General features: G+C 36.9%; 1 protein-coding gene across 11 annotated transcripts in view; it reads right to left on the bottom strand.

The window, feature by feature from the left end:
- The window catches only part of Epb41l3 (erythrocyte membrane protein band 4.1 like 3), a 153,364-nt gene that overhangs the window by 55,944 nt on the left and 84,851 nt on the right, over positions 1 to 12,569 (bottom strand). For all 11 annotated transcript variants that reach the window (XM_090353493.1, XM_090353487.1, XM_090353488.1 and 8 more), the window contains exons 4-5: positions 7,328 to 7,432; positions 6,057 to 6,099 (exon numbers count right to left, since the gene is read on the bottom strand). In XM_090353493.1, coding sequence (XP_090209619.1) covers positions 6,057 to 6,099; positions 7,328 to 7,432 — 148 coding nt within the window. The remainder of the gene's footprint in view (positions 1 to 6,056; positions 6,100 to 7,327; positions 7,433 to 12,569) is intronic.

Below are 12,569 nucleotides of genomic sequence, written 5' to 3'. Positions count from 1 at the left end.
TATTCTCTCTACCAGAGCCTCCCTTAATTTATTGAATTTGTTCATGTCTTTTGGCTTCTAAATGTGGCAACTTACTAAATTCTGGATATTCCTTTTCTGTGGTACTATTTATGCCTGCTTCCTGCTAATAAGAAACCAAAATGTGTCTACCCAGGTCCTGGTTATATTCTCAATGGTCTACTTAAAACTTCTCCTAGGCTCACTTGTTCCTAGAAGCCAGCTATTCATGCTATACTTAGTCTCATGTTTCTGTGAGCGTACAATACAGACATAACATTTCAAATAATTTCTGAGGACTTAGCAAATATCCTTCCTCATCAATAAATTCTGGAAATTCCATGGACTCGGTAGCCCCCCCACCAAGCATTGAGAACATAGGGGACTATGGGAACCACTTTTAGCTCCTTTTTTTTTTTTTTTTTTTTTTTTTTTTAACCAGTCCTGGGCTTGAGCTCAGGGACTAAGCTCTGTCCTTGGGATTTCTCAAGGCTAGAGCTCTACCACTTGAGCCTCAGCACCACTTCCGGCTTTTTCCTGTGTATGTGGTACCAAGGAATCAAACCTGGGTCTTCGTGCATGCTAGGGAGGCACTCTACTACTAGGCCAAACTCCCAGCCTTTTAGCTCCTTTCTTTACATAAGTGCTAATACTTAGAATTGATGTCACAGATGACACATAGACCCCATCAAATCCTCCTAGACATTCTAGGACATTCTAGACATTCCTATTTATGTGACCATTAAGATTCCATATACTAACAGGACCTACCTCAGATGTCTGATAGGGGATGTAAAGATTAAGGAGTAAATATCATTGAGTACTAACCACTCAAAACATTATTGAAACACTGGGTTATAACACATCACAATACCTGTCAATCAAATGTAAGTTTCAAGAAGTTTTTTTTTTTTCCACTGTTCTCAAAAATGTCCTTCAGTTATTCTAAAAATAGTCTGATTTGGCTTTACTTTCTTATTGATTTCTGCTTATTTCCACTAAAATAGATGCTTTCAATCTTTGCACAGGATGGCTCATAATGAGAGCTGTCTTTCCCACAAGCAAATGGAAATACAGCTAATGGATTAGTTCTGGGAAATGGATTTATTAGAGTCGCAGAATTTCCATGTGCTTCAAAGTGTGCCTTGATTCCAACGAGAAGTCCAATGTAATGAAGCAATCTTATGGTAAATTAGGAGTGAAAATTCAATATTGGAAACCAGTATAGAATAAAAGAACAAGCAATACATTTTAGTACAAGATAACTTACTCTAGGAAAACAAGATGTACAACAAAACCCTAAAAGATATCTGAAATACCTGTGAAAAATGTCACTTCCTACGTATTAGTATTTCTGAGATTTGGAGTACATGATAGAGCTTGTGGTTTTTGTAAGCTTAACTGGATTCATACAGGCGGGCTTCGTATCCACTATCAGAATCATTTTAAGAAATCCATATGTCTGAAGTGATATAACCAAACAAATGCAGTCTTCTAGACATTATTTTGAAACAACAGGACTTTTTACAGAAAGTATGTAGACATCTACATGCCAATTTAGAAAAAGTAATGTCAGCAAAATGAGGCAAAGAACAAGCTATTGAGAAAGGCAGATGAAAACTCAAATACATATTCCTGTAAAGATGGTAGAAACAAATGAACAGAGAGAAAGAGCTTCTTCAGAGGCTAAGCACCTACCCAGCATCTGCTCAGACAGTCCTCATAAAAAACATGAAGTAGAACGATTGGACATGTTAATATGAATATTCCTACAATGACAATGTAGGAATTTAAATTACAAATTTCTGATAAAACGAGCGCTATGGCACTAAGGAGCGTGCCTTATAAAAACTTCGTCACTTTAGTCTTTTTTATATTTTTATTGTAATTAATAGAAGTGTTATATTCACCAGATAGAAGGCGCATTACTTCACAAATATTGATATCCTTTCTCATGTTTTAGTCTCCATTTCCCTCCCTCCACTCCTGCCCTTCGTCTTGTTTTTCATTTTAGTCTTTTGTGCTTTCCAAATCTTAACATTTCAAAGTTAATAGTCTCTATGTCATAAAATCATTATGCTTGATATACTCTTGTATCATAAATATACTATATCATCAATATAGTATATGTATCCAAAAGTAGAGGATATGTAGACACCTTTTAAGATCAGGTATGAATAAAACATGGAAGAATTGAGAATGCTTTTCTAAGAACAAACTCTTCAGGTTTGGAATTTACTATGTATTATTTCCATAATAAATACTACCATAGTATTTATTATGGTAGTAATTATTATGGAAATACTATGGTAGTATTTATTATGGATTTTGTCTGTTCTCCGAATTTTGTCATTCTAGAGATATGCTGTGCGCTCCCTATAGAAAAAAAAAAGAGAAAGAAGGGAATATCTTTGTATCACCTGTGTATTAGTGTAAGAATGGGATCTATGACGGTGCCTCTGCTCTGATGGGCTGTACTTTTTTGTTGTTGTTGTTGTTGAGCTCTTCAGCTGAAAGCTACCACCCTACCCCTAGGCCTGGGTGCTAATCCTGAGCTCTTCAGCTCAAACCTACCAGGCCTACCCCTTGAGCGACAGCACCACTTAAAGTCTTCTAGTGTTTACCTGGAGACAAAAGTCTCATAGACTTTCATGCCCAGGCTGACTTTGAATGGCAGTCCTCAGATTTCAGCCTCCTGAGGAGCTAGGATTACAGACATGAGCCACCAGGGCACGGCTTGGGATATCTATCCATCCATCTATCTATCTATCTATCTATCTATCTATCTATCTATCTATCTATCTATCTATCTATCTATCTATCTATCTATCTATCTATGTGTGTCTGTGTGTATAAATAGCACTCCTCAGTAGATAAAAGGAATATGAAAGTACAAAAGCATGAAAGTACAAATACGAAAGTGCTAAAGTACGCTTCTGAATCTTTATTGCCACACTGTCAATTTTCCTAACCACTGTCAGTCATACGCACTACCTAATCTACTGATGAAAATGTGTTTTAAGTCTTACATCTAGATATCCTTTCAGCTGCCATATCTTTTAGAAAGGAAAATGAGATGTGATACAGATATGATGAATGGGAAGGTAAAGGGTGAAAAAGAATTGTATTAATGATGGGAAAGAAAATTAGTTTCTAAAGCTTTCTTGTCATCAGATTATGATATACCTTGGCTCTGCTTGTCTTTGTAAGTTCTGAAAGCACTTCACAAATATTAATTAAGCTCAATATTTCATTAGATGAATACTGAGTACATTATGCACACACAATGCTATGATGCACATTCAGACGTCTGCTTTTAATAACTCTATAAAAAGATCCTTAAAACATTTCCATTAGTTTCAAATTGTTTTTCATTAGAATTCCCTGAACCAAGAAAAAAGGAGCATTTTCACTAATTTATCACAGTGTGGCTCTTTCTGGCTTCAATCTCAATTAAGTTATTTCCATGAAATTAACTCATTACCAAGGTTTTGGTTAGTGGATATAACCAATTATGTCAAAAACAGGACAAATGATGTTCAATTATATACATGATAGACAGACTATATAATATTCAAAAATACAGTGACATTTTGGGAAATACTGTCAAGCTATTAAACTATATCAAGATCTTCACCGATTATATTTTTTTGATTAGTAAGGTCCTCAAACTCAAACTAAGGCACCAAGAAGTATTTGTTATCCTTTCTTTTTTGCTTTCGTTAGTTATGGGACTTGAACTCTGGGCCTGGGTGGTGTCCCTGAGTTCTTCAGCTCAAGGCTACCATTCTACCCCTTGAGCCACAGCCTATTTCCAGTTTTCTGAGATAATAGTCTTATGGACTTTAGTGCCTGGGCTGGCTCTGGACCAATCCTCAGATCTCAGCCTCCTGAGTAGCTAGGATTACAGGTGTGAGCTACTGCTCTTGTTCTCCTTTCAAAATAGATTGTTCAAAGTAGACTACTGAGGAATTTAAGAGGAAGTAGTGTTTTTTTTGACTCTGTGTGTGTGTGTGTGTGTGTGTGTGTGTGTGTGTGTGTGTGTGTGTGTGTATTTGTGCTGATTTTGGGGAAACTCAGGGCCTGGGTACTATCTCTTAGCCTCTGAACTCCAAGATGGCTATCACTGGAGCTATAGCACACTTTTTTGTTTTTTGTTTTTTTAAATTGGAGGGAGTCTCATAGACTTGGGCTGGGAGCCTAGCTTAGTGGCAGAGTGCTCTCCTAGCATGCACGAAGCCGAAGCCCTGGGTTCATTCCTCAGTGCCACATACACAGTTCCAGTAGACTGAGACCAAGCTGGACATATAGCAAAATCCTATCTTTCAAAAAGATGAACACCCTGACAGGAGCCAGGGGCTAAGATCTAAGGATTACAACTGGAAGCCAGCACATGCAGGAAAGTCTCTGAGACTTTCATCTCCAATGAACCACCACAAATCAGAAGTGGAGCTGTGGTAGAGCACTAACCTTGAGTGATCTTCTTGCTTGAGACCAAGATCAAGTATTTGGGATAGAGTTGGGCTGATGGGCTTATTAATAAACTGGTTTCAAATTTACTCTGAATTGTAATTTGAATACAAAATTTTACTTTGATAAAATGTAAAAATTTTAAATTGAGTACTTGTTTAAAACTGCAAGGAGGGACTGGGAATGTAACTTAGTGGTTAAAGTGCTTGCCTAGCATGCATGAAGACCCAGGTTCGATTCCTTGGTACCACATATATAGAAAAAGCTGGAAGTGGTGCTGAGGCTCAAGTGGTAGAGCTCTAGCCTTGAGAAAGTACAAGGACAGTGCTCAGGCCCTGAGCTCAAGCCCAGGACTGGCAAAAAAAAAAAGAAAAAGCCAGAAGTGGTGCTGTGGCTGAATTAGTAGAACCCTATCCTTGAGCAAAGGGACAGTGCCCAGCTCCTGAGTTCAAGCCCCGGGACTGGCAAAAACAAAACAAAAACTAAGGATTATTTCTGCAAAGAAAGATAACATAGTCAAAAACTTCCCTTTTGTTAATCCCTTATGCTGTGGGACAATTCTAGAGACAATCTCTCAATATTTTTCATGTTTCCAATTTTTCTAAGTACTCACATCTGCTTCATTGAAAAACAAATGCCACTGTGGTACAGATACTATTTTACAAAGTAATTTTCACTAATAAGAGCTAAGATGTATTTAAATGATGAATCTATGATTAATTTAATCATTATACAAGGTCACCTAAATTGCTTCTGGTTTTCTGCTACTGTAAACATCATTATAATAAACTTTCATGTGTGTATACACATAAACATTTATTCTATAATACATTTGTTGAAAAAAATTCTTCAAGTAAAATTAAACATCAAAGAGTAAATATTTTAAATTTTAATAAAGACTAACAAATTGCCTCCTTACAGGTTTGTACCACTTTATATTTCTACCAGTGGAGTATATACAGGCCCGTGTAATTTATTATTAAACTATCAATCTTTGCTAGTCTAAATAGGTGAAAAATGATGTCTTCTTTTAATTTGTAACTAATCATTATGCTTTAGCAATTTACTTAATACTTGTCACTTATTGGAATTCCAATTTTTCTCTAGTTGCTCGTGGACTAATTTTGTCCACTAGGAAATACAGATCTATTAACTTGCCTTTATGGAAGAAGAATACAGATTGTTATAAGACAATAAACTTCGTTTTGATTTGTTATCACATTGAAAAACTACAGAATGATATTACTTGTAGGTTAGTGTTTTGTGTTCATGACATTTACAATGACATTAATAATTGAGTTTAGAACTTTAAATGGTTATCTCCAGTTGGAGCAACACTTGATTTGTTACTGTATTTCATATCTATGTCTACACAGGGGAATAGATCATGTGTCAAAGTCATTTGAATTTCTGAGTTGCTACAGGAAAAAAAAAGTTACTCTGTGGGCTAGACCAATGTGCTGGATCAAATATGACTTGCAATCTGCCTTGTAAAAGCACGATATTCATGCCAACGTCCATAAAGAGATATATATTACCAACTCGAACATTCTTTATGATACTATATAAAATAATCTAAAACAACTTACTTCGAATCTGTTTTTTAATCTCCTTAGCAGGGTCCAACCAATTCTGAAAAGGAAATGACATTTTAAAATTTGAATCAGAGGCAGACAAAAATGTTGATCAGACACAGACATGCTCCGAATGCACAGAAGGGGAGGAGAAGATCCTCCCCACAGTGGTCAGACCTGGTGGCCTTCCGTCAAGCCCTGTGAGGGCTCAGATACCAGTCTAATGAAAACACTCCACGTACAATTCACCATGGATAACCTTCTTTTCCTTTTATATATACTGCCTCTGGGGATTTGAACTACCACCATGGGAATAGGGGAAAATAAATGATGGGAGGTCCTACATTCTAACAAGATGCATACAATTGGACACAAAGGCACCCTAGCCCTTTTTTCTTCCCCCGAGGGCTTCTGGGTTACAGATTTTTTTAAAAAGACATCTACCTAAAATTATTTCATGAATAATTATTTGCTTAAGATTTGTGAAGAATCAGCTCTTTAATAATAAAGGCAGACATTTTCTAGTAACTTCAGTCAGAATAAGCCTGAGCCAAAATAGGTAACGTGTAGTAACAAAACTCAGCTTTTCCACAAAGGATACAAGTTCCCCTCTCTTTCTCAAGTAGTTGTAAGGTAAAACTTTAAGTTGATGGCAGTACTCTGGTGAAAACATTTACCTAGGTAATACTTCAAACATTAAACATCTACAAAGTGTATTAGAACATGTGTCAGGTCAACAAATGACCCCATCTCATCTTCTGACTCATTATGAACATAAAAATACGTTGAGTGCCCAGGGCTCATGCTAGCAACTCAGGAGGCTGAAATTGGAAGGATCTTGCAGCAGAGAAGTTCATGAGACTCAGTTTCCAGAAAGGGAAGCTCAAAACGGTACTATACACACCTATGAGCCAAGTAATGGTGGAAGCCTGAGGTAACAGATTGATATTCAGTCCCCATGACTAGCCTTAAAAGCGAACTGCCTCAGTAGTGCACATGTCACAAACAATTCTCATAAACTTTGGGAATATGAATGTGTGTTCATGGGTTTAAAATACTCTGATGCTATAGGTAATTCCAAAGGGCACTCTGTAAACATACTTCCTGGTAACTGCACATAACTCCAAGGCTGTAAGCAGACAAAACATCCAAGGATCAAGAAAGTTGCTTATTTCCTTCATGAAGAAGGAGTGTTAACTGCATTTAGGGACTTAAGTCATACATGTGTCCATGTGAGGAAGAGATGAGAAAGCCATGCAATGACCTTTCACATTTTAATTTCTCACCTTCTGGTTTTCCGCATCTCGATATGTGAGGCCAAAGTAGTCTTTTTCCAGTAGGTTCAGATGCTCGCACACTTTGTCGAATAGCACTTGCCCTCTGGAGCGTTTCTAAGGGAAACAGAACAGAAAAATCAAGTCTACACATACAGCTAAGTCCTTCTAGTTGCTGCAGATAAAACTGGGTCAAACTTAGAACAAGGCTTTCAGCAACTGCGCAGTGGGTGACTGACAACTGTCGTCGCTTTATTGTTCCCTGTTCAGCGAGAGCGGTCCTCAACCTATAAAAGCCATCTTTGCAAATGAACAAAGAAAACGAAGCACCAACAGCATTGCTAAGTATGTACCGAGGACTGGGAGAGGTGTCAAGTGCACAATAATAATGGTATGTATGTTACGATGCTTCAGTAGCTTTACAATCAGATGACGGCTGGACTCCTAGCTGCAGTCATCTCTGTAGACACAGGACTTTGGTTTTCACTTCTGGAGGAATCTTTGGAATGATTGTTATCAAGATAATGTATTTAAACTTATTCCAGTGACAGTGCACATGCAATATTAAGAAGCTCATTGTGGAAAGGAGTGCTACAAGCCCTAAGTGTTCATGTTGTACGATCCTAAGCCCAGAAGAAAATTATTAGCAGTGTTTCCTGTCCCAGTCAGTAATCTCAATCCATTTAAAACACTATTTCAGGCCTCACTCAGAAATTCTGCAGATCTTTTTTCCCCCAAAGCTCATTATTTTTGAGTTTTCTACCTTGAATTTCAGTCTTACGTTATGACATTCAGAATTCTCTCGATTTCTTTGAGAACACTGCTTTTCATTTTTTATCTTTTAAAATGCATCTTTATCTGTAAGTAGTTGTACAAAGGAGTTCCCATTTAACAATGTAGCATATGAATTTTGATCAGTGCCACCCTCTTTCATCATTTTCCACATTCTTCCCAAGAGAATAGATACCTGTTATTCAGCAGAGCAAAATATTCATTAAGTTAAAGAATTTCAGTTAGTCTATACAAACATTTGGTGTAGAGATATGTGCTATATTTTGGACTATCAAATAGTCATTAAGAGGAAGGAAGAAGGTATTCATCTGGGAGAAAAAAATCATCCATCAGCTTAATTTATTGTGACTCATTGTAGCATATTTTCATCTAATTCTTCAAAGGTCTTTAAACATGGCCTTGAAGTCTGCAATGGATTAACTGGCAAAATTAGGCTAAATTGTTTTTTGTTTCTGGGGTACTAATACTTTAATATGGTATGTATATTTGTCTTTAAGATTTAATGTATTAACAATGGGATCTATGAAAATTTGTCTAGGCCAAAAAAAAAAAGAAATATTCAAAAGACCCGTTCATTGTTTGTATTACTATGCAAGTATAATTATGTTTAAATTTAATTACTCAGTCCCTTCAAGCATGACTGTTCAGGAAAAAGGATAAATGGATGATAGAAAAGTAAAGATTAAACTGTCGCTAGCTAAATAATCAATGATATATTTGGAAAACATACTTTCATAAAGTCTAAAACCAAATTATTTGTTAGTACATCTGTGTAACATTGTTCACTGGATATAAATAATTGGTACAATAATGAAAAGCTGCCTGCTGGTTTAAGTCTTTTATTTATTCATAATAGCATAGTGCCTGATAAATTGTGAAGTATCCACAAAATGTTGGCTCTAATATTTCTCTTGCTAGTATCTGCAATTTATAACAGGGAAAGGAAAAACAAAGAGAAATTGGATAGGATGGTAGTATTGCATTAAAACTCTGGGCAGTGGTTATAGAATCAGCTGAAAGCTGGATTCAATCCTTATGTCTCTTGCAATCATGTGAACCTTAGTTTTTCCCTCTGCAAAATAGGCATTTCCTACTTCTTTAAGAATGGTTGATATTAAAACAGCAGACTGAAACTTGATCCAGTGACAGCACTCACCACATATTCCATATAGTGTTAGGCACTAATATAGTCTAGTGATTGAAAATGGATGGAATATCTAATAGTGAACGTATGGTTCATTGTTCATAGTTTCTATAGAAGCATGTATACCACTGTTGCATTTGTTTTTTACCTCTTGTCCCACCATGTCTGTACCCCTTTACCCTCCTAAAGACAGATAAATGAACAAATGAGACAAAAGGAAAAGAAAACAACAACAGCAACAAAGAACAAAACCTCTTCTTTCCATTTCCTGGAGTTCATTTTGATAAATATTATTTTATATGATCAGATGCATAAGCTATTGTGCCTGTGTTCCTCTCCTAAGAATGCCTGCTGTTTTTAACTATCCATTCCCTGTATACTAATTACATTAGCTATACTGCATTACTAGCATGCATACACAATCATACATAACAGTGACCATCCAAGTACTTTCTCAGTAAGTAAACAAACATGGTACAAGCATTTCTCTGTTCCAGACTTTCCTTCATTCCACATCTCCTATATCCCTTTGACTGTACAGACCAGGATCAGCCGTTCACTGGAAGAATTTTTTTTTTCCTGAGTATAAGACAGGTTGCTCTGGTCCTAAATTCAGCCAAATTTGGAGTATTCTTCCTTTTGCCCCACAGATGAAGTAGATTAGTCCAAACTGTTGTACTAAAGGACTGATGTTTCCTGTTTCTTATAATTTGGCTTCTACTGACATACATCTCTCTGGCATAGACCACATATTGTCTTATTGAATGTTCTCAATGCATTTTGAACACTATAATTTTTTTTCATTTTTTATTGTAATTAATAAAAGGGTTACATGATATTTGCCATATAGAAGGTGCATTAATTCACATACATTGATCCCCTTTCACATGTCTTGGTACCTTTTACCCTCCCCCCCCCGTCTTGGTTTTCCCCCTTCCCTATCAAATTTCAAATAATCAAATACAAATAAATTCAATATATCAGATAACAGAGTGAGGTACTGTAACAATATGAGATACCCAAGGGACAGCAAAGGAGATGAGAGATAACATAGAACACTATAATTTTTTAAAACAACAAAATAGTGGTTCATTTCCTGTACGGATGATGATTTTCCTAGTCCTATGAACCTAGACCAGTTTTCTTGATTCTACTGAAGATGAATACATGACTTGGAAAAAAGACATTTCTACCTTCATTTAGAAGGTAGAAATATAGCGAATATAGCTACCAGGGAGCTTATCGACTTTGGAAAAGGTTATGAAATTATTTGAATCTTCATTTTTTTCTTTGTAAAAATTTTTTATTGTTGGGGTAATGTATAGAGGGGTTACAGTTATATTCACCAGGTAGTGGGTGCTGCATTTTACTTCTCATACATTGATACCCCTTCTCATGTTTTTGTCTCCATTTCCCTCCCTCCACTCTCTCCATATCATCTTGTTTTCCCCCTTCCCTTTCCTATTTCAAATAAACAAATAAACATATATACAATATTCCAGGTAACAAAGTCAGATACTGTAACAATATGAGATTAACCAAAGGGCAACACAAGAGAAATAAGACGCTAGGGAGTCAAGTGACTATGGGTTTGTATCTGCCTCAGTGCTGGCAGATAGGAAGTCACTGTACTACTGAAGCACTGGGTCTTTCTCCTTGGTCCTTTGCGGGGTTCTAGACAGATGCTCCCAATGGATGAGTTAAGACATGACCTAAAACTTGTTTTCCAGCCTTAGACCACTCCCAACTCCACAAAATTCATAACTGCTTTTATTTTAATCTCAGAAGATTCTTTTTTTAGCATATTGTCCAACTTTCAAGTCAACTATTTCTACTTGTTGGTACTTGCCTATTACCTGCATAGAAAATATGCAGGTAATTTTGGAGAAGCTACATGAACTATTATTGGTTTCAAAGGCACGTTGTTCTTTGAGTGATTGGATCTAGGGATCTTCTGGTCCCTAGATTGGGGTATGTATAACCATTATAAGTAAAAAAGACAAGTCAGTTGAACATTTGGCAGAGCTACTTAAAAGTATTGGATATTTTGGGCTGGGAGTGTGGCCTACTGGTAGAGTGCTTGTCTAGCATGCATGAAGCCCTGGGTTCAATTTCTCTGTACCACATCAGGAAAATAAAAGCCAGAAATGACGCTCTGGCTCAAGTTTCAGAATGCTAGCCTTGAGCAAAATGTGCCCAAAGAGCCTGGCGTGGTGGCTCACATCTGTAATCCTAGCTACTCAGGAGGCTGAGATCTGAGGATCACAGATCAAAGTCAGTCCAGGCACTAAAGTCCGTGAGACCCTTATCTCCAATTAGAAAAAGGGAAGTGGGGCTGTGGCTAAAGGGACAAGGTGGTAGCCTTGAGCTGAAAAGCTCAGGGACAGCATCCAGGCCTAAAGCTCAAGCCCCGTGACCGACAAAAAAAATTGTCCAAGGATAGTGTCCAGGCCCTTAGTTCAAACTCCAGTACTGGCAAAAAACAAAAGCAATAGGATATTTTACCTACCCAGAGAAGAGTAAGAGGTTTTAATCTTTTTTTTTCTCCTGTAAGTTGTCAGTGATGTATCCAGGTCACAGGTTTACAATTATATCATCAATGATGACAACAATGTCACTAAAACTAAAATGGGTAGAATATCTGAAATGACATCTTCTCACAGAAGATAAGACAATTAGAAAAAAAGAAGACAAAAAGCTTTTCAATATCATATGTCATGAAGGAACTGCAAACTAAAACAAGATATGCTACACACCTGTTAGAATGACTAAAATCCAGAACACTGACAACACTAAATACTGGTGAGAGGTGTGGAGCATTCAGTACTGGTGCAACATGGTACCACGACCTTGGAAGATGCTTTAATTGTTTCTCAGCAAAGTTTCACCACATATCATGAATGCATTTAAGTTAGTACCACAGTATGGCCTAGCATTTACTTAAAGGAGCTGAAAACAAACTGTTGTCTGCACAAAAATGTGCATACAAAAGTTTTAGCAGCTTAACCCAGCCAAAAGCAGGAAGGTGAATGGTGTTATATAATATTCCCTTTTCAGGATTTAAAATTTTTATTAAAAAAAAGAGTTCTTAAGTCATGATCACACACATAAGAACCTCTAATACACATTGCTAAGCTGACCTGAAAGCCCTGTATACATACTGTATAATTCCAGCTCCATGGCATTCCAGAGAAGGTGAAAAAAAGCTGACAGCCAAGAGTTCAGTGCTTGTCAAGGACTCGGTGGAGGGAGAGGCCCATCAAGGGAGTTGGGGATTTTGTTTGTTTCTGATAGAGACCACTGTATGATACTATAATG

Source organism: Megascapheus bottae, chromosome 19 (assembly GCF_031878675.1).
Source record: "Megascapheus bottae isolate mThoBot1 chromosome 19, mThoBot2.hap1, whole genome shotgun sequence".
Taxonomy (NCBI): Eukaryota; Metazoa; Chordata; class Mammalia; order Rodentia; family Geomyidae; genus Megascapheus; species Megascapheus bottae.
Note: the sequence above shows the minus strand (reverse complement) of the source record. Positions and strands in the feature narration are given on the sequence as shown.